This window comes from Sander lucioperca, chromosome 14 (genome assembly GCF_008315115.2).
Source record: "Sander lucioperca isolate FBNREF2018 chromosome 14, SLUC_FBN_1.2, whole genome shotgun sequence".
Taxonomy (NCBI): Eukaryota; Metazoa; Chordata; class Actinopteri; order Perciformes; family Percidae; genus Sander; species Sander lucioperca.
The window spans coordinates 22,449,947-22,471,990 of NC_050186.1; the positions used below are offsets into that span (position 1 = coordinate 22,449,947).

Here is a 22,044-nt window from a genome sequence, read left to right on the forward strand (position 1 = left end):
GTTTCAGACTCTGCTTCCATAACAAAACCTATCCGCTGAGCGCTGACAGCTAATTACAATGTAAGTCTACAATAAAAAGGCTGACATGTTAACTTTGCTTAACATGAGTTGAGAGGCTGTGCGTGAATGGCAGCCAAACAGCTTTTCTGAGATAACGAGTGACAGGGCAATTAGTGTTGATTCTCAGAACATATTTTTATATCATGTACTGGTTGAAGCCTTAAGCTACAGTCATTTTGTACACTGCTCTTTTACCAGCAGTAATACTAACAATACAGGATACATGGATGATTGATCTAATTTGGAGTGTACTTAGACTCTATTCTGTAGCTGTGTAGAATACAAATGTATAGGTACACTCATGTGGTCCATGTGTAAACTATTAAAAAAGTAATAGAGAGGAAAATAAAAAATAAAAGTAGTTTTTAAATATATGTATATATTTTTCAAATTTCCTCAAATGTTTGAAGCAGCAGAATAAATCTCTTTGGATAATCAGTGCTGAGTTTGGTACATAATTAATTACATATCGTTGGAGATTAAAAAGCACTTACGATTATTTTTTGTATTAGTCTAGGTGGTCATTAGTCAATGTTTTTGAGATTAGGTATGTTATTGCCCATCTGTGCATGTTTTTGCAGAAGCATAAATATACTGTATATCTTTCTATGTCTGCATGTACTGATCAAAGAAAAATATCAGTGTTTGAGAAACTCACTTAGCTGTGCTTTATTGGCTTGCGAGACAACTGACCCTCGGTGACATGTACGTGTGTGTGTTTTTGACCATGGCTAATGCATTTCCCTCCAACAAGCTTATGATGTGGGTCAGATGGTCTGTATATGCGTGAAAGCAAAAATAGCAGTATACCCATTGGGCTCATGCTTAAAAAGTGTGTCATCTGCATCATACGCACATACTTGTATCACTTTTCATAATAGATGAATAAAGTCCAGATGTACTGTACAAACCCACACATTAACACTACCAGGCTATTCCAGATGGCGAGCCTTTAAATCAGAAGATTAAAATACACACTATGAGATTAAGTTATATGCAAGGGTTTGGACATGGAGGGGTGGGGGGTGTTTTTATAATGTTATGTTGCTCTGGTAACATACTGGCTGTGAATCTATGTGAGTGTGTGATCATGTGAGACAAAATGTGTTAAGTATATGTCTGACATGCCATGCTTCTGATGCTCTGAGGGTAACATTGACCGCAGGCTTATATCCACCCGATCTGAAGTCAAGCATTTAACCCAACAGCCTACTGTACACTCTCGGCTCTGCACTACTGTGTTGCTCCTTTGACATTGTCAACAATGTAAAACTGACATCTTCTTTTCCTTTCACTAAAACAAATTTAAAAAGACGGTACATTTTGATGGATGACAATCACGATCATGGATTTCAATTAATTAAAAAAATACTAAAGCCTGTCTGACTGCTTATTGTGTTAGCATTAAATTGTAACATATATATTTCTCTGACTTGAACAATATACTCAGCTAGAACAAACTTACTTACGGTACTCTCGTAACAGGGTGGTGCGGTTAACTGCCATACGACAGTGATACGTTGCTTCTTCACCGCGGTAAGAAAACATCCATACCGTCACAGCCCTAGCCTAGTGTACAGTCGTATTGTCTTAGCCCTAAGTCCTTATAAATTCTCCTTCACATCTTTCCTTGACCTCGTGACATTTCTATTCAACCGCAGCCCAAGTGTCAATAATAAAGTTAATGATGGCTGAATTCCATTTAGCTGCTTTAGTTTTAGGGTCCTGGCATGCTGGTTTACTGTCACAATGTCATGGCTTACTCGGACACTTAAATGGAACTGAGCCATCGTTAATGTTAACGCCTAACACCTGTGCTTCTCCTACTGTGACAAGTCAAAATGTCTGCTGTAAGAAAGGCTTACTGTATGATGAGTGTAATCTTTCCAACCATACTTGACACAACATAGCTAATAGGAGGGTCAGACTAATGTTAATCAAGCACAGTCTGACCATGCTTAAACAATGCTCAGACAACACTTGTGTTGGTGGACCAAGGGTGTGTAAGTCATTTTAGTGAGTAATTAAAAATGTTATGTTTTGCTCAACATGTCTCTAAATTAGTAAGTGAACCAGATAACTGAGATCAGAATCAGCACAAGGAGCCTGAACCTGAAACTCATTCAGTAAAAGGTCAGACAGTACTATCAGTCTCACATGAGCTGCATATTTAAACAGAAAATATGTAACAGCATATCATTCTACAGTGGTGTGAAATCTTAAAGACCATGAGCACACACGGCTGTGTTTTCAGTGGTTGTGGCTGTTTTGACCTAAGCATAATGCCCAGCTCACTACCATAATCGAAACCAAAGTAGCTCCTTTTTAGTTGACAGAAAGACGTATCAATGTGTTGCTGTGATTCTCAATATGCGCAGGAAATGAACAAGAAGGTGGTGGCAGACTGCAGGGACATGTTTACCGCTAGAGGGGCGAGGGGTGAATGGGAGGGGGACGAGCACTAGCCAGTCTCAGACAACAGAGAAGATAATCCAAAGAGAATGCAGCCACCTCTGCAATACAAACTACTTGCATCACATGCATGAATTTCCACAGACTGCAAACCTCCAAATAGCATAGTTTTTAATCTCCAGAGGGCGGACACTTCCAATGTGTTAGGGTCAGAGGCAATGAACCTAGACGGCTCAAAGTCGTCATGGACACAAAGTTAATTAAAATCAATTTCCTGATGAGCAGACATTTTGAGCCTGCAGAAGGTAGGCAGAACTAAGTGGGCACGACTGGAGGGTGTGTGACTGACAATAAGGGGTGCACTCATGTGGAAAACAAGCATGTTCCCATCCTGCCCAATTCAAGTGTCTCTTTTCTGCAAATATTCTCGTGTCACAGCACATGTTGACAGTTCTGTGTAGAATGACACATCATTCTCATGCCAAGAACATCAGTACTGTGAAATATGTTGTATCATATTTTGTCAAATTTGAAGGCATTTTACCATAGTCAAGTTGTCAACATTTTGTCAAGTAAAGAAAAAATAAATAGGTAATGTACAGTATGTCAGTGTGTAAAACGCAAAGGCATTAAGGCAGAATGCATGTGCATGCTAGTAATATTGACGATCTTGTCGGTAATTTCTCAATCGTTAGTTTGAAATAACATAGCCAAAGATGCACCAGAGAAAATGCATTAGCATTTCAATTATTATAATCAAATATTGAACCTGATGACGGTTGAAGTTGATGACTTGATGCATTTAAAGGTACTATTCAGGCTGGATATGAAATTCTATCCCAGTCTTTGAGTATCTATATGCTCTTCAAATCCGTTTTACAATCTCCATCATGGACAATCATACAACACTTTGTGTCAGCAGACATAATCCTTTCTGGCTGTTCTGCCTCACTCAAGACAAACAGGAAATTAAATGCGTCTATCACTACTGTCCAGCTATCCTGATTGGGCAAAAGTCATCGCATTGTCTTGTTCCATGTGGCAGCATTCAATAAATGAGTCATTTAGTGATTGCTGATGTTAGGCAGAGCATCTGTCTGTATTTTGAATTGGAATGTTACTCTTGTGTCATTATTTGAAATGTATTCCGATTTGGGCTGATGGTGTGCAGAAAACTCATGCATTAACAAAATGCATTCCTCCCAGGGATGGAACTATGCGGTAAAAATGTATGGTTCATTACCTGTGCATTCTTTTACAGCTAGAGTTTTGTATTACAATATTCATGTGTATCCTAGTTCTGTGCTCTCCTTTTCATGACATAAAAGGGGTGGACTTAATCAATGCTTATTATGTTGAGACTGTGTCAGAGCTGTGTTGATTAATCTATGGTATTTTATTCTATAGTTTCTGGCGGTGTTGCCATTATATTGTAAATGTTCCTGTTATTTTCCAACTGGCAATGATAATGCTGATAATGTTGGTGTTTGTTTACAATATTAACCATCTTAGATTAGCATGTTCGCTTGCTAACATTTACTAATTAGCACTAAACACACAGCTGTACAGTATAGCTGAGGATGATGGGAATGTCAGGAATTTTGCAGGTACTTAGTCATAAACCAAAATACTGCGCAACATTTTGACTTGATGAAGGCGCAAGATGAAAAGTCAGGAGATTAAAGATATTCTAAATCAGTCAGTCCAGTTGGTTAGGACATGACTTGTGTCCTGGAGATGGCAAGGTGGCAAACTGGCAACAAAGGATTTAATAAACATGTCAACACATTAATCGAAGTAGCTCATTGATAGTTTAATTGCAACTAATGAGTGGTTGGCCTGGTGGATTTAGTGTGTTATTCTGAAAGCCTACAGGGATCGTCTTCATCCATCAGTATTCCTACAAAGTTAATAAGTGTATTTCATCTCTGAAAATTGAGCACTTTGATCTACACACAGCTATCTTGTTTGACTACACGAGCATGGAGATAATCCCTGTAGACTGTGGGATAATTTATTTTCTGAAAGTAATGGTAAATACTGGCTGTGAATCTGTGTGAGTGTGCGATCATGTGAGACAAAATGTGTGAAGTATATGTCTGACATGCCATGCTTCTGATGCTCTGAGGGTAACATTGACTGCAGGCTTATATCCACCCGATCTGAAGTCAAGCATTTAACCCAACAGCCTACTGTACACTCTCAGCTCTGCACTACTGTGTTGCTCCTTTGACATTGTCAACAATGTAAAACTGACATCTTCTTTTCCTTTTACAAAAATACAAACACATTTAAAAAGACGGTACATTTTGATGAATGACAATCACGGATTTCAATTAATTTCATAAACAGCTTAAATTACTGGTCTGCAAATAGAAAATACTAAAGCCTGTCTGACTGCTTATTGTGTTAGCATTACATTGTAAAATATCTACTTCTCTGACTTGAACAATATACTCAGCTAGAACAAACTTACTTATGGTACTCTTGTAACAGGGGGTTGGGGTTAATTGCCATACCGCTGTGATACGTTGCTTCTTCACCGCGGTAAGAAAACATCCATACCGTCACAGTCCTAAGCACTTTGAGCTACACACAGCTATCCTGTTTGACTACAAGACTGACTGTGGGATAACTTATTTTCTGAAATTGAGGAAGTGTTAAACAGCTGCCTGTGGAAAAGAAATGTACAGAACATGTACAGTCAATTTGCAACCTAGGAAATGAAACAAGTTGTGAGTACAAATCATTACAGAAATAACCTGCAACGCAGACACACATTTTCTCCAGTCTACAGTTAGGGCACAAATTATAACTGTAACACAGTGTTTGAATGACGTGATCATAGAACTGAGGTGTATTCAACATTTTAAGCTGCAGCACACCCATTGAATATCTTTTTTTCTTTAGGATACATTTTTCCATTGACCAACAAAAACACCCTCAGATACAAGACTTCACTCACTCTTTCAGCCTCGTGATGAGCCATACTTTTACGTTTTTTATTTATTTTATTTTTACCAAAAACACCTATTAGGCTAATAATTTGCTTCTTGTAAAAGTACTCATGTGTTGTAAAGACTAAAGTGTTAATGTGTTTATTGATGCATAGGAAGAACAAAACTCCGATTTAATGATAGTGAAGGGCAACCCAAATATGCTGTCTGTACTACAATCACAAAACATTATTAAAAACCGAACTTTATAACCAATTAAAACAAAAGAAGTATGTTTTACAACAATAGTATAGACTCAATTAACCCAAACCAATGTTAATCAGACATGTGAGTCCCATTTCACATTTCACAAACATCTAGACCAAAGGGAAACTTAGCTTTTTGGCGCAGACCGTAGAAAAACATAGAGGCAACATCTTGATATCATAAACCATACATCTGAAGGGTTGTTTGAAGCTTAATTTCTGTTTTACTACTTACTACTTTAAGCCATCTTTGTCACTTACTCAAATTTCAAATTTGTGTAATGGGTGGAGTTGAAATAAGATAAGCAAACAGCAACCACGAAAGCTGAGTGTGGTAGGCTGAGACACCTGTCCACCAACAAACTAGTCCCCACACTTATCTCTGAAAAGATGGTAGAAGTACAAAGCACAGGAGCTCCAGAGCCCGGGGTTTGCATCCAGACTCCTGTTTGTGGTTAGACTTAGACAACAAGATCACGATCTTTCGTTAAAGGAACAAGCCAACTTATTGGGACTTTAGCTTATTCACCGTATCCCTCAGAGTTAGATAAGTCCATACATATCCTTCTCATCTCCGTGCGTGTCGTAACTCTGTCTGACGCACCCACTGCTAGCCTAGTTTAGCCCAGATCCTGGAGGTAACCGGCTCCAACTAGCCTACTGCTCCCAATAAGTGACAAAATAACGCCAACATTTTCCTATTTATATGTTGTGATTTGTATAGTCACAGCGTGTACAAATAACAACGTCACATGAGACACAGCTATCTTCTAACCGTATACATACTGTGAACTATATTCTCAGAAAGTGAAGCACTGCTACTTGGGCGGAGTGATTAGCGCAACACTTGAAAAGCACCGTTGTTACTCTCTGCTCCTCACCATGGGGCTTCTCAGGTGCTGCGAGCAAATCATTCCACCTTTCATACTGAAGATACAACAACAATGAGAGTAGAAGTGGGAGTTCTTTCAGCTCACACCACATTTAAAATTTTATTTTAGTTTAGTTTACCACATACATATTTATTTACATTGGAATATTAAATCTTGTGTGATTTAAATGAGATTTATGTATCTTTATTTGAATTTAAAGGTAGATTTTTGCCATAATTTAACTACTTCAGTGAGTTTTTTAGTAGAGTGCTTTACTAAATTTAAACTGTCGGTGTGTAATGCTTACCTCGTCAGTCCACATCAGTTAATTTCCTTATATTATGTGTTGGTTCTTGGCGTCACCAATTAAAACAATAATTTCTTGAGATTGAAGGTCATCTTAAGAGACCCAAACATTGAAGTGGAGGGAATCTCCTCCCATCTTGGCTTTTCCACCCTCTCCATTAGGAGTGTGTGTTTGTGGGTGACAGGCGGTGAAAAGAGGGACTGCGTGTCAAGTGAGCGAGTGCTGCAATGAGGGACTCGGCAGAGTCAAGGGCTTTTTATGTTCTGGCAGATCTGAGACTGACTGACTCAACTGCAGAAGACTGCCAACGCCTTTGGATTTTTGTTCTTTACTCTTGCCTTTTGCACGCCACTTCTTGTTTTTTCCCGTCTAGTTTCATTGTCTGTCTTTCTTTAATCTTCTCAGTTTCTTATTCCCTTCTTTGAACTACATTTTTTTTTATTTGCTGAATTTCACTTGTGTATACTTTTCCCACTGTCCACTATTTCCATCTCTTATTGTGCCTCTTTCTTTCCCCCATTTTTATGTCAGTCATGCTGGATGTTTCTCGTTGCCATCTGCTCTGTGTCTTGCTCCTCTTATGTCCAGAGTTACTGATGTCTTACCCACACAAAAGGCTCCTCTGCTGGGCTTGACGCCAGCCAGGTTAGCCTGTCTCTTTGCTGGACCCCTGGAGGTTTCAGATTCAAGTGACAGAAGCCTTATGCTTACCATGGCAACTGCAACTCTGGGATTGGGCCCTTTACTCTGGGGTTAAACTACTGTAAAAGGTTTCAGAGGAAATATAAACTGTGTCCAAAATGTTGAGGGATGCTTGATTTTTTTGCATGAGGACTACATGTTAAAGCCTCCCTTACTCTCAAAAATGTGTGCTTATTGTAGGATGTTTGAGCTTCACTGTACAGAATGACGCTGTGTATAGTTTGACATTAGATGGCTGTTTTCATATTCATCTTCAGAAAGGGGAAAGTCTCTCTGTGCTCAGTTGCTCACCTTAAATCTGAGGTGAGGATTGTATATACAAACATGATTTTGTGACATTGCAACTAGTTTAGAAGCCAACAATGGTCCAATATGCAACTTGCGTGGTCACGAAAGGCTTGTATCATGTGGACGCGCCGACAGTTTTGTTATCATTACTTAGAATTCCTCATGGGGGTGGCAGAAACTACGCACTATATCTTTAACTTTGAATGAAAAACCATATCAGACGTAAATTATTATTTAAAAAGTATTTTTAAAATGTTTAAAATAATGTCTAGAGTTTTTAGGTTTTTGTTAATCTGCTAGGGGGTAAGGCTCTTTAATTGATTGACCTCTTGAAAGATCAATCAAAACATCAAAAAATTCTGATCTGATACCCATATTGATAGCACGACATCATTAGTCAGTGCCTTCCAAAACTGTTACAAATAACTTATTGAAAAATAAGTCTGTTTTATGAACTGACATTGCTATGGTTCAGGTTTGGTTAGGTTCAGGCACAAACATGACTTGGGACCTGGGGTTAAAACAAAAACACCTTGGTTTGGGTTACAGTTACTACCTTGTTAACATTAGTGGACCTTTGTCGTCATCGTTAAGAGAAACCAAGGAAACGAACACTAGTCTCCCTTGGCAAAGTCTTACATTTTGTTGAGCTACCCAACCATCCTGACCTCCTCTCTATGCAGACCTTTTGGCTCTATAATAACGTCACCCAACTTCCTCCTTGTTTCCCAATGGACGAGTCATAATTACTACAGCTGCTAGAGGACTTTGTCACTTGAACATAAACCTATGTTGTTATGGGGCATTAGCGAAATGACTGATGCTGTAGTTTTTCTTGGGAGGACAGTCTCTTACAAATGCATGTTTTACTGTCAAGCTTGGTGTGGTCCTTAATTTATTATAACTTTTTAGTCAAAAGAATATAATGATTTTGCCAGACATCTTGCAGCTTCCATTTCATGCAGCAGTAATGGCATAAAAGATGTTGTCTTGCTTTGATATTTTACTCAGAATAAGTGTGATAGAGTTTCACTGAAGTGTTCCACCAAGCACATTTAAAAACAATATATGTGACTCTGTAATGCAGTGTTAAAAATATCTTACTTTAAAGCTACTTAAGTAGACATTTCAAGCTATGTGTGTGTGTACAATGTGATTATTCCAACTTTTTGTGAGGTTAACAGAAGGGTACTTATCCACTTACACTCTTTGACTCATGTTGGGGCTGTTTTGACTTGGTTGGCAGAGTTTGGAAAATAACATTTCACAGTCTGGGGTAGGATAATTTCTCTCCCATGGTGATAGAGGTATGTGTGATGGACAAGTGTGGAAAAGAGAGGGGTAAGAGGAAGGAGAGAAATATCAAACACAGGGGGACAGTGGGGTTGCTGTGTGTGAAGTTTAAGAGACGGAAAGGCAAAGAAGAAGGAAAGATGTATATATTAAGTGAACGATGTAAACAGAAGGAAATTTAGAAAGAAAGAGAGAGCGATAGAAAGAGAGGGAGATCTGTATTGTGGCCCAATGCTGAATGCTGCCTTTATGAGCAATAGTTAAAAGGACACTGAGGCGTGAGTCCCTGTAACCATAGCAACCTCCCAGGAGCCCTGTGACGGACGGATAATAGAGTGAGAGAGGAGTTCCTTTTCTCTTCTTCACCCGTCCTTCCCTCCCTCCTTCCCTTCTGCTCACTTGTTCTCACTTCCACTTTTCTCTTGGGCAGTTTGTTGGATCCTTGCGTCTTACGGGATTTTCCTTGACTCGGCCGGCCGTTTTTTTTGCCTTTTATGTGCGGTCTGAAGTTTAAATCCCAGCCCGGAAAAAGGCTGCTCCAGACAACTGTTGCCATAATTGCTTGTTGTTATCTTTCTGAGTCACTTTTATGGACTCTCAGAACTATTTGAGGACTTTATTTTTGTGCATCCAGAAGGCTGTTTTGTGTTGGAACTGAAAGAAATGTGCTCCAGAGGCACTGTCTCAGCCCGTGATTCCTTTGTCTACATTTCAGAGGCTGTGCTGTCAAACCATGGTGCTGCCACCGAGACCAATCGCCCTGAGAATATGCAATGCTTAACAGTAAGTATATTCAAAACTTATTTACTTTGTGTGTGTGTGCAACAGAAATATTTTGTAAGTTTAATAGAGTGTGTGCACGTGTGTACATACAGTAAATATTAACTCTATTGCTGTAATTGTTTATTGGATGTTCTCTATACATGTGCATAATGTATTTATTTCTGTGATTGCTGGTAGTTTGCATGTGCTCTTATGTGTTTTTATTTAATGTGTTTGCATGTGTGTGCACAATAAATAGATAGGCCTGTTCAATGAATATACAAAGTAGTTGACCCGTGACATTGCACCATGTCCAACATATTCATCATGCATAAAAATGCCTTCAGTAAGATATTTACTGCACGACTTCCATGTCACACATTCTCAGCAACCATGGCAACTAATTGAATCATGCGTTTGAGCTTTGAGCAGTGAATGGAGCGAGATGTCATTTCTTGAAAGACAATATTTGTCAAAAGGCTTACTTGCATGCAAGTCGCATGTTGAGCTGAATGATGGTTTGTCATGAGAAAGGGGAAAAGAGAACTGTGTAGTTGGATGTGAAGCCAGTTTTTCTTATCTGCTAATGGAAATCACAAACCCTTCCTGTGTCGTCCTCTCTCATCCTTTACATCTTATAGATTCTTAGTTATCTCTTGTTGTAATGTTTCAAGTTTATCTTTGGGGTTCTCTTTAAAGTTAAATTTCTCAATTTCCACATTGTTGACTGTATATTAGCAATGAAGTCATTAAAAATGAACGAGGAAGACCATCATGACTGGTATAGGCTGGTATAGGAAACAGTGATTATTTAATTAAGTATTTCCTTGACTACAGTAGCAATATTGACAACAACAGGAACATAAACATTTAAAGACCTTTTGGGTTTGGGACTGACCCATAATGGACCTACAAATGGTAAATGTACAGTTCTCCTGTTTTCCCCCTATTTGGTGTGCTCAGTCCCCTATGAACTGCAGTCCTTGCCACTGCTTACCCTACTGTACTATTGGCCTTGGGAGGGGTGACACGTGGTTTTGCCAGCACCTTCTTTGCACTTAATTTACTGTACAGAAAATAGGGATGTGTTTTTAAACTTTGGCTGGAATAATGAAACTTAAAAAAAAAACAGATTTTGTGCTCTTTTTGAAGAGCAAAACATTTATCTCTGAAGTTAAGTCCAGTGTGCTAGTTCTAATTTGGCCACTAAGATTTCTTTGATTACTGCATGCAGAAGAAATCAAAATTTAAATACTTACCATGCTGGCTTAAATGCAAAGTGGTGCTGCTACAACGTTGTTAATGTCATACAGAGAAACAAACATATTGATATTCACATATTACTGCTGGCAGAAGAGGGCCTCTGTCTTTCCTCCCTGAGTCAATTGACCCTTCTTCCAGAGTCACACCAGAGAGATAGGATTGTTGGCTATGAATGCTGCATCTTTTTGCATGCTTTGTTCACACTATAGCTGTGGGGGGATGATGTATTCCTCTATGGTTTACTAATCCAACTCAATCCTGAGTTGGTAAATTTCCAGAGTGACTTTCATGAAAATTGACTCTGGTTCCTTATCCCACACAATGCCAATATGGATAATACTTTAGCAATGTTTTACAGTTTATGATGCATGTGTGACAGTGGCTATATTTAGATATAGCCAAGCAGCCGTTATTGAAATCAAAGGGGAAAAGCCAGCTGGCACATATTGGCATCTTGAATCCTCCCTTCATGTGTGATTCTGTGATGCATCATGTCTGTAACGTCTGTTGTTATAGATGATACTTTAAGTGGAGGTGCTGCAGTCTAGATGCAAAAAGAAGACAGTACACAAGCACTTGAAAAGAAGCATATTAAATAGCTTTCAATCCAACACACTCTTGGCTGATTTGTCTACAGTATATTGTCAGAAGACAGCACAACACTTCAGCATAAGCAGTAGCCTAATAATAATAATAATAAAACATAGTGACAGAACATAAGCACAGAGACAGTGGAAACCACAACCATACAGGGCCTGGCCGTCTACTATAAGAGAAATGCCCCAGTCTGCTCCAAATACACTCGCAACACTCAGAAGAGTGTGAGACTTTTTCTATGTTAAAAGAAAACCTTAATCTTTCCCTAGCTTTAACCAAGTGCTTTATAGAGAATAGAAAATTATAAAGAATTTATGGAACTTTTTAGTAGTTTAAGTTTAAACTTCTATTTTGTTGTACAGTAAAGAGGGAAAGTAATTGGCTAGTTTTGGTTAGTTTTATTCACCAAACTGGACATGGTTGGACAACAAATGGTCAATTCTTGTGATGAGTTGTTATAATTTTATTTAAAAATGATCATTATGACTTAGACTTCTGTGGCCAGATGCATAAAACGGTGTCGACTCACGACCAAAACTGTGTTTACGCACACAAGAATTCTTTTTTTTTATAAATGTGCCTTTGATTGACATTTTTACAGAATGCTGTGTAGCCTGCAACAGTACCCAATCAGTGAAATTGACAAACAACCTAAAAACAATGTTACCCATCTCTTCACTACTATTCAGGTATGCATGAGGTTCACACAATTCTTCCCTTAAACAGTATATTATCATATAAGTTTATGTGTAGGAAAAGGTGTACACATGTTTTTTTTCTGGCCCCTGGAATGACTGAAAGTTAGGCCTATCCAGCAGATCAGTATGTCAGTGAAATTTATCTGTGTTGCTTTTGAAACACTCCAGGATGTGAACTCTGTGGAAAGCAGTGGTCATATAAAGTTAATGTAGCTAATAAGCTTGACTGGACAGGACTGGACAGATGAGCTCACTTTACATTCACCTTTCACACATTCTTCCTCTTTCGACACATAATGCAGGTCATGCACACACACAGAAACACCAGTTAGGGTTAACTTATTTACCCTACAAAGTAGTGGCACTATGTTTAACCCTATGCCTTTAAGTGCTTTGTGTATCTGATACACTGTACTTGGCACAGTTTATCACAAGCAAAATGTTTAGTTTCTGTGATTGCAACATTGCTGTCAGAACAACAATCCGGCATCCAGTATGTGAAGAGTTTGAGCAGCTTTTGAAGTCACGTGGAAGGTGAAGAGGGCAGTAATGATGTGGCGCAGCATTGAGATGGAAAAGTTTTACATCCGTATTTGCGAATGCTCCTTTCCTTTCTCCTTCCTCTCCACTCCCTCCCCTCTCGTTCTTGTTCTCCCTCTTCCTCTTTATCTCCGGGGGAATCAGAGTAACAGATGATTGTGCGGTTTGTGTGTGACAGTCTCAGGGGAGAGTTAAAGGAGGGGGGGAAACACATTCACGGACTAAATTAGGGGAGAATGGAAAACCTTTTAGACTTTCTCTTCTTTTTTGTATCCGTTTTCTGTTGCCTTGTCCTAGCTCCCTTCAAGACCGCTGCATATTTCCTCCTTCACTGTTGTGGCCTCCTTCTCTCTGTTCCCTTTCTTTTCCTCTTCTGTCACTCCATGGCCATCACCCCCACTACACAAAGAGCTCTGTGGTATCATTAACTGTCCACTCTTACCTACTTAAACATTTTTCGGTATTTGATGATGGCCTTACACATGAATCATTTCAGTGATTTACATGGAGCTCATTGAAGGTTTTAAACACTTCAGATGTTGGTGAAGATAATACTTGATATCTACACAGGAATGTCCCTCAGAAAACCACAAGGCTATTTCAAGAATATTTTCCTTTACACTGACTACACTTTTACAACCTTCCCCTTGCTTTTTAAATAATGTAGGCAGACATTGTTGGCATTTGGGATAAATACCAGTCATAGGTCATAGTCAATGGAGTGATTTTGTGATGTGACATACTGCGGCTTATAATCAGTGTGATGTTTAAAGAAACTTTGTCTTTTTTAAAAAAAAAAAAAATCAAGTGCAATGTCTTTTTGAGAGAATGAAATGACTTCCTTCTTAGAAAAGGCCATTGTGTGTGTTATTTTGATTTATAGGCATTTCCAGTACACGGTAGGTTAACTTTACCTGTCAAAGTTAAAGTAAACACAGATATGTTGTTGTTGTTGTTTAGAAAGCATTATGAACTCGCTTTATAACATTGATCACCCAAACCAGAGATTAAAGACTGTTGACATGCAGCATAACAAGAATTCATCTCCACTGTCGCCATGTCAGCATTCACCAATTATGTTTACAGGCCACAAAAATTGGCAGGGAGCAGAGAGTTCATGAATATTAACAATAGTTTCACCCCAGACAATGTGTCCCCCAGCATCACTTTGCTTGTCAGATAGCATTAGCTCTGAAATCGTCTCTGTGAAAATGGGTCTGACATTTCTGTCTGACAGGAAAGATGGAAAGGAAGGGTGAGGTGAGCTGAAAAGAGGACAGAGAGGTTAGATTTTCTGGCCGGCGTCTCAAAATAAATGAAGAATGCTTGGTTTTATTGCCAGAACTTATCCCTTTGTTCAGTATTTTAGGCCCTTGGCCTATATGTTCTCTGTTAGATGCAGGATGTATGAATGAAAATCCTTGCCCCTTGCTGCTCTGCACCAACTTTTAATTTGAAAGAAGTTACAGCCCAAACCACATCTACCTAGATGAGATACACATAGCTACAGTTGTGTTTATCACATTGTATGAACTGTCGTGACTCAGGTGGGAGAGTGAGTCATTCATTAATCTTGATCCCCCCCACCTACTGCCTACATGTTGTCCTGTTCCAGATGAGCAAGTAAGTGCCTTGCATTGCAGGTCTGCTACCATTGATGTGTTAGAGTGTGTCTTAGGGATTCATATTTTTCACAAAAATGAGACATTTTCTGTTTCGGAAGCAGCACACTATCCCAGAAATCCTGAGAAATTGACTTGTTTTTAAGCTACAACTTCAGCTACAGTCAAAACGCATCACATCATATTTCAAGCAACACTAAATGCAACAAGGAGAAATATGCATAAACCTATGGATTCCCAACCTGACCGCTTTAGTGTATTATTTGGTGGTATTTATAATAATTTAGGTAAAAGAACACCATTTATCTTTATCAACATTAGAATGAACATACATAAACTTCACATGCAGCTGCAAGGGATACAGTATGAAATGCCAAGTTCATTGCCTGTGATCTGTCTGCTGAGAACAGCCTCATGGACGTGATATTTGACAATTTTTCATTGTATAAACAAAAAAAATTCATTAAAGCAAGTAATTTGTCGTTTTTAAAGTCATTCTAATAACCTTGAATGTATTCCATATTCTGTTAGCGTTCAGAGGCTGCTGGTGCATGCTGATCTGGATTTCACCGGGTTCCACTGGTTCCGGAAGTATATTTTGTACGTACTATCCTATTTGGTTCCAAGGGGGTAAGCTTCGCTTCAGAGCTCGAACCTCCTATGGCGCCATTTTGATGCTACAAAACGATCACCGACGTTAGCATTCCATTGACTGCCATTCATTTTGACGTCACTTTGACAGCGAATAACTTTACATCTGAAGCGTTTAAAGACTTTATTTGTCCATTGTTTATTTCTAAAGAAACACGACAATGTATAAAAGGCTCCATTACCTTGTACCTCACGTTATGGCTCCGTAGCAGACGTTTTTGTAAAAATAGGCTAACGATTCTGTCATAACCACGCGACTTACTGTCGCATAGTAGAGGAATTACCGTATAGTACAGGAGAAGCTCGCAGGCAGTTTGGACTTACATTAGCTGTTTAAGTTTAATTACTAATGTTAACTAGCATTTTAGTTAGCAATAATTACCCTGTGCCTATGTTATCTCCTTACATATACCTACGTTCTCCGTCTCTGCAAGATTGGGAATGATTGAGATTTCTCTTGGCACAGCTACCAGAAGACTTACAACTTTCAGACACGTTGCTCACGTCACATTTATGTCGTCTCTCTCAGTTGGACGCTGCGCAGTAACGCTCAGCGTTCACCGGAAAAGTGCTTCTAAAGGCCTTCTCCGTCCAGAGCAACGGGATCTGTTGGTCCATTATATATACAGACTATGTTTGGTTCATGCGTAGTCTGTAGCAAATTTTTCCCATTTTACTGTTATTATTTTTCTTGGGAAATGGGAAATGGTTTGGATGTGTATTCTCGGGAATCCCTTTCTCCTCGATTGAACCTATAGTGTGTATGATTTGGTAAATTAGAGGCTTTTAAATACCTATATATACCTATAGATGGCAATGTTGGCATGTTGGCTGGTTGATCTGTGGTCCTGAATATCTCAACAACTTGCCATACATTTTTTGGATGAATCCTAATAACTTTGATAATACCCTGACTTTTCCTCAAGCATGTCATGAGGTTAACATTTGTGGTTCGGAATAAAATGTCTTCATAACTATTTGGATGGATTGCCATGAGATTTGATACAGATATAAATTTCCTCCTAAGGATAAATTATAATCACTTGATTAGTGATCTCCTGACTGTTTATCTAGCACCCTCATAAGTTCAAATTTCTAACATTTCTAACAAGAACAAATACCTGCAAAAAAAGTCAGCCTAGGTTGTTCTTCAGTTCTAATTAGCAAATCTTAGCCTGCTAACATGTTAAACTAATATGATGAACATGCAAGCCGTATATTTACAATGTTTAGCAGATGTTAGCATTGTCTTTGTGAGAATGTTAGCATGCTGACATTATCAATTAGTTCAACGCTTTACTGTGCCTAAATGATCCTGCTAGAGCCGCTTTGTAGATTCTTAGATTTCGACAATTTCTGCGCATTAGTCTCACACTGTTTTACTGTTTATATTTCTAGTCTCTCATTGGTCTCATTAGTTTGTCATTGACATGTAAAGTACTTTGAAGTGCACTAAACTGTGCATTTTGCTATTCAATTGATTTGACTCATAGATTTATGCTAAACTTAATTTGAATTTGTAGAAGGTTAAAGCCATGGCGCTGCTCTGTTAGGTCTGTAGTCACCTCACTGTCTCATAATATGCACAGTGTCACCTTCAAAATGTTGTAATTTTGAACTCATATGAGCTTCCACATTTTGGATTTTAAGTACAACCTTGGCTGTGACCTTGAACTTGGCCTTAGACCCATACTGTTTTGGAAGACACCTCTTCCTTTGATAGCTGTCTATTCAGGAGAGAGAGAGAGAGAGAGAGAGAGAGAGAGAGAGAGATCCCACACTACTAAACACCAGATTGGCCTTGTCTGGCTCTTAGACAAGCTTTTCAAACTCTTCTTTCACTCCTCTCCCTAAGACATGCTTTCTTCTCTCCCTTTCTTCTCTCCCTCTAATCCGTCCTTCTGCCTTTTTAGAGGTGAACAGCGCAGCATGAAAGAGAGTGAAAGTGTTTTTTGTGTGCTTGACGGGTAACCCTCGCCCTTTTGAAAAGGCAAACAGGGAAAAGCTGCCATTACTACTGGCATGAAGGGATCTTAAGACAACGGCCTTTTCTGCCACTTTAATAGCATTGTAAAGACTAGTGCAGCATCACTCCTCTTTCACCCCTCTCTTTCTCTGTCACTTCTCTGTCCATGTTTCATTTCATGAGCCCGACATCCAAACGCTAAAAAGGAACAGAGGCTAGCTGGGAATTAATGAGGTTACTAGGGGTTAGACTGGCCACTGTTTTAGCCGTAATTTAACAGGCCTTTAATGTACTGCTGCTGAAGTGTTTGTTGTTATTTTTTGCAGATTTTCCCAGGCATATGGATATTGAAAACAAAATAAAAGTAATGTTTGGATAACTGGGAGAGTAGGGGAGGTTGTCAGAGGTTGCAGACCTGTGAATTTCCGTACTGTGTGGTTGGGGGTGAGGGGGGAGCAGCTCAAAGGAAAAGCAGAGGAAATATGGAAGTTGAAAACATAACAAACACGCATAATGTCTGGATGGATATTGGAGAGTGTGGGAGCGAAGGTGGAAAGATTCTGATGAGGTGTGAACGCTGATTGAGGCATGTGCGAGTTAAGTATGTTCCCAAACAATGCTGCTGTCATTCTCTTTTGTTGGGAAATGTGGTCATTTAAAACTAGACCCAAGTCGTAAGCAATCAGAAACATTTCCGTGTACAGTGCAATTATGGTCCAGAGTTGAAGTCCACTGTTATAAGTTTGTAGTCAGACCTGCCCAACCACTTCTATAAAAATCCTTCCTTTTCTCCCTGTCTCACTCTTGCCACCTACATTAGTCACTACAGTGTATATTTGCAAAAGACTGAGAGCTATAGCACCTCTCACAGCTTCATAGTGTGGACTCAGGAAGCAAACTAGCCTTATCGGGGGCAGACACACAAAGCTGTCCTGGCTGTGGGGTGGCGAGGTATGCGTAAGTGCATGTGTGCATGAGTATGTGTGTGTATGTGTGTGTGTGGGGAGGTGGTGGTGGGAGGCACTTCCTCCTATTCTTCTGCTGTTGAAGAGTTCCCATGAGCGCCCCTGCCAGGAGCTACAGTGTGGCCTGAGCAGGCCGAGCCAGCGCCAGTCTCGCCTACATGACGCCGCCCCACACTCTCACACAGCTGATCTCAGGGGCTACTGCGACTGCTGCAGTTCACGCCACAGAGCAAGAAGCTGGACAGTGTGTTACGGGATAGAACCAATGCGAGAAGAGAAGAGAGCGAAGAAAAGTTGAAGGAAAGACGAAGAAAGGAGGATTGAACTGAAGTTTTTAAAAGAGCCAAGAGGAAGACATGAAGTTATGGATGAAATGACAGGTACAGACTCATAAACACATGCACACAGGAATGTGCATTAATGACTGGAGGCGTTATTAAGGAACTTTGGATGGATAACAGTGCAGCTGGAGGTCAGTGGCAGAGTAACCCCAATTTCGCAGAAAGGACTGTTAACAAGAAAATTGAATCTAGACTCATTTGCGGTAAGGGGCCAGTTTGGCTGAAAAAAGTCTCCAAGGACACATTTTTTTTACACTCGACAGATTCCTGTCTTTTTTCCAGCAAGGTGAGGCACGATATTATTATCTAGAGCCACAACTTAACTGGACTGTCACCTGGAAACCGGAAATTTTGAACACTGCAAGAATAACCCCCCCCCCCAGCCACTCTTTGGGCAGCTGTCACTGTTGAGATGATTCATAACACACTCAAGTCCACCCAGCCATCAGAGCACAGCCCCAGGAGAACACACTCAGCCGCACAAAGGAAGCTGTGGAGATACTCGGGCTGCAGAGGGGCTAGCCAGGTGGAATGTCACCGTCGCAGTGTGTGTGTGCTGGCTGCAGACTTGAACGCTGGAGAAGAAGGAGGAAGAGGAGGAAGTGGAGGTGTGATGCACACTATCCACGGGCTGTGCCACCTCTGCATCGGATGTAGGCTGCCTCAGGTGTGTCTGTGTTACAGAGAGCAAAGGGAGAGGAGGGAGAAAGAGAGGGGGCTGCATCTGGTGTACAGTATCAACCTATGATTGTGAATGAGAGACTGGGAGAATGAAAGACAAGTGTGACCGTTACAATCTCTGATCAGGGCTTTCATAATTAATTTGCAAAAAAATTCCATAATTTATTCAGCCGCAACACTATTGTCAGCTGTTGAACTGTCTAAAACAAAAGCAGTATGCAAAATATTGATGTGGTAATATATGTATATATATATATATATATATATAAGAAAATGCACTTTTAACTGCATGTCCAAAATATCCGGAAAGGAATAATTGGCTGTAAGGGATGTGTGTTTCTTGAGAGGGGAGAACAAGCTTTCTGTCTTTTACATTATTTATTATACACATAGTGAGAGAAGGATAGCAGGAGTGGAGGAAAGGAGAAACATATTTTCTATGATATGAACTGATGCCACTCTCCTTACATAAGCCACTTTGTGTACATCTGAATTACACATTAGAACAATAAGGAAAGCCAATAAAATGAAACAGAATATAATGTAATTGATTGGGGTGGAACAGAATATAAAAATACAACATGTGTGTATATTTTCAAAAGATTGGGCTTACATGACAAAAATACAGCATGGCAATTTAGTCGTGTGTGGGGGTGGGTGGTGTGCTGTCTTGTCTGCTGTCTTTGAACATACTCCCCCAGATAACATTGTTATCTGGTGCAGTGTTGGAAAGCAGACACGACATGTACTCTCATCATCAGATCATCGGAGACTGGCTGGATTTCTACTCCCAGCTTCATACAGTCATGTCTGAAAGGACGGCGGAGCACCTAGGCATGAATGTTAAAAGGGAAAAGCTGTTTCACATGCAAAAACGCATTCACATACATGGGCTAAAGGATTTTCCTCCTTTGGGTACATCTAAAGTCATTCCCAGAAAGTTACAATCTTACGTTTTGGTCTAATCAGTTCTTCCACAGTGTCTTTGATTGAGGTATGAATGATCAATCAGGCCCTGCTCATACAGATTAATATTTAGTGCCTGCAGGGAACTTTTCCTATTCATTTATATTCATTCATTTTCAGTAATACAGTACATCTTGTGATTGATGCACTGTAGAAAACAAATACTCACTTAAAAGAACATTCATACTGATTTCTTGCATTATTCCCAGGCTAGTCTTCTCCTTTCTCTTCAAGTTTGAAAATAACCCCTCTGCTTTCATTTAGAAGTGGAAAAGGGCCATGGGACTGCCTCTCCCTGGCAGACCAGAGGAGTCCAAGTGGTTGGACTCAACTATGCTTACAAATTTAATTAACAGTGTAAAGGCACTGAAGTTTGGATGAATTGGTCCAAATTAGGCAGCTCTGAGAGTTCCCTTAAAAAGGACACAATGTCTGAAACAGATTTTGTTAAAAACACACAGACATAGATAAATACGTAGACATGCAGATGGATGAGGCGTGATAGATCGATGTCTCTTTCACTTCTGTTAATTTTGAGCCTTTGCTTCTTTAATATTTTCTCTCACATATTAAATCTCAAGCTCATCTTTCAAAATGTTTGTGACTGTTCGTTGTTTGTCTTCCTTAATTCCAGAGAATTTTTTTTGTCATACCATCTGTTCTTCTATTTGTCTTTGTCATCTTCTCTGAGTCATGTCCCACTGCCCTATCTTTTCTATCCCTGTTTTTCATCTTTTTATCTCTCTTCCCATTCAGTCAGGTTCTAATTTTAAAATTTTTCTGTATGTCTCTCCTTTCCTTTCTCTATTTTTGTCATAGACAAGCTCGATGATGACTAGGTTATATACCGTACGTCTTTACAGATATACTGTATAACATGTTAATGAAGTTTCAGACACGTCAAGGAGGGTACATGGGAACAAAAACGAGTGACAATCCTAATCTCTTTTATACAGCAGCTAACAAAGTCAGCTGTCTTTCTCTGTAGCATGACAATAATTTTTTCAGCAGAGAGTCAAACAGAAAGAAATTTGAGGGACTGAAGGGTAGAGAATATGGTAAAGGAATTTTGGCCCCAAACAGTGTGACACAGGGCACATAAAATCATTGGACTTTAAAAAACTGCAATCGTACCCGACATTTTAGGGTCATCACAAGCTTCAGGCCCCTGAATAATCAAGTCGTTGCATCTTGCTCATGGGTAGACTGTAATTTAGCAGCATATATAAATACATGTTTTCTTCTGCTAGAGAAAGAAAGAGAAATCAAAGAGAAATTGGGGGATGGGGGTGGTGTGTGTTTTGGGACCCTGGTTGTCAGCAGATGACATGGAAAGTGAAATGTTTTGGATGGAACTTTGTTGACTTTGGCTCAGACTTTTCGGGCACAGGTACTTAATATTTGGCGATGCAGGGTTAAAGAGAAAGAGAGACAATGGGAAATAGCCAGCATTTTTGTCTATGTGTCTGAATGTGTGTGTGTGGACCTGGTGTACTTGAGCAGATGAACTGATCTTCTTGTTGTATTTTTAAATAATGTATTGTAACGTATATAAAACTAGACTTAAGATCTATTCCCGGTGCTTGCATATATGGGGTACACTAGTCACAACATTTGGAGAAAGATTTGGCACTTTACAATCTTTACTATCCTGTGTGGAGCTCTTTACTTATATTAAGAAAACATTCTGACAATGGAATATAAACTCTTTTTTTTAATTTATTTTTAGCAACCTCACAACAGATCACATTTTACTTAATGTTTCGTAATATGCAGTTACTTGCTGTATGTATTTGTGCTGTTTTGGATTTGCAAAACAAATTATTAATCCCAGTGGGACTAACATAAAAAAGGTT

At 39.4% G+C, this 22,044-nt stretch overlaps 1 protein-coding gene across 1 annotated transcript in view; it reads left to right on the top strand.

The window, feature by feature from the left end:
• The window catches only part of rgs3a (regulator of G protein signaling 3a), a 160,544-nt gene that overhangs the window by 28,876 nt on the left and 109,624 nt on the right, over positions 1–22,044 (top strand). The window contains exon 9 of the mRNA XM_031277731.2: positions 9,852–9,919. Coding sequence (XP_031133591.1) covers positions 9,852–9,919 — 68 coding nt within the window. The remainder of the gene's footprint in view (positions 1–9,851; positions 9,920–22,044) is intronic.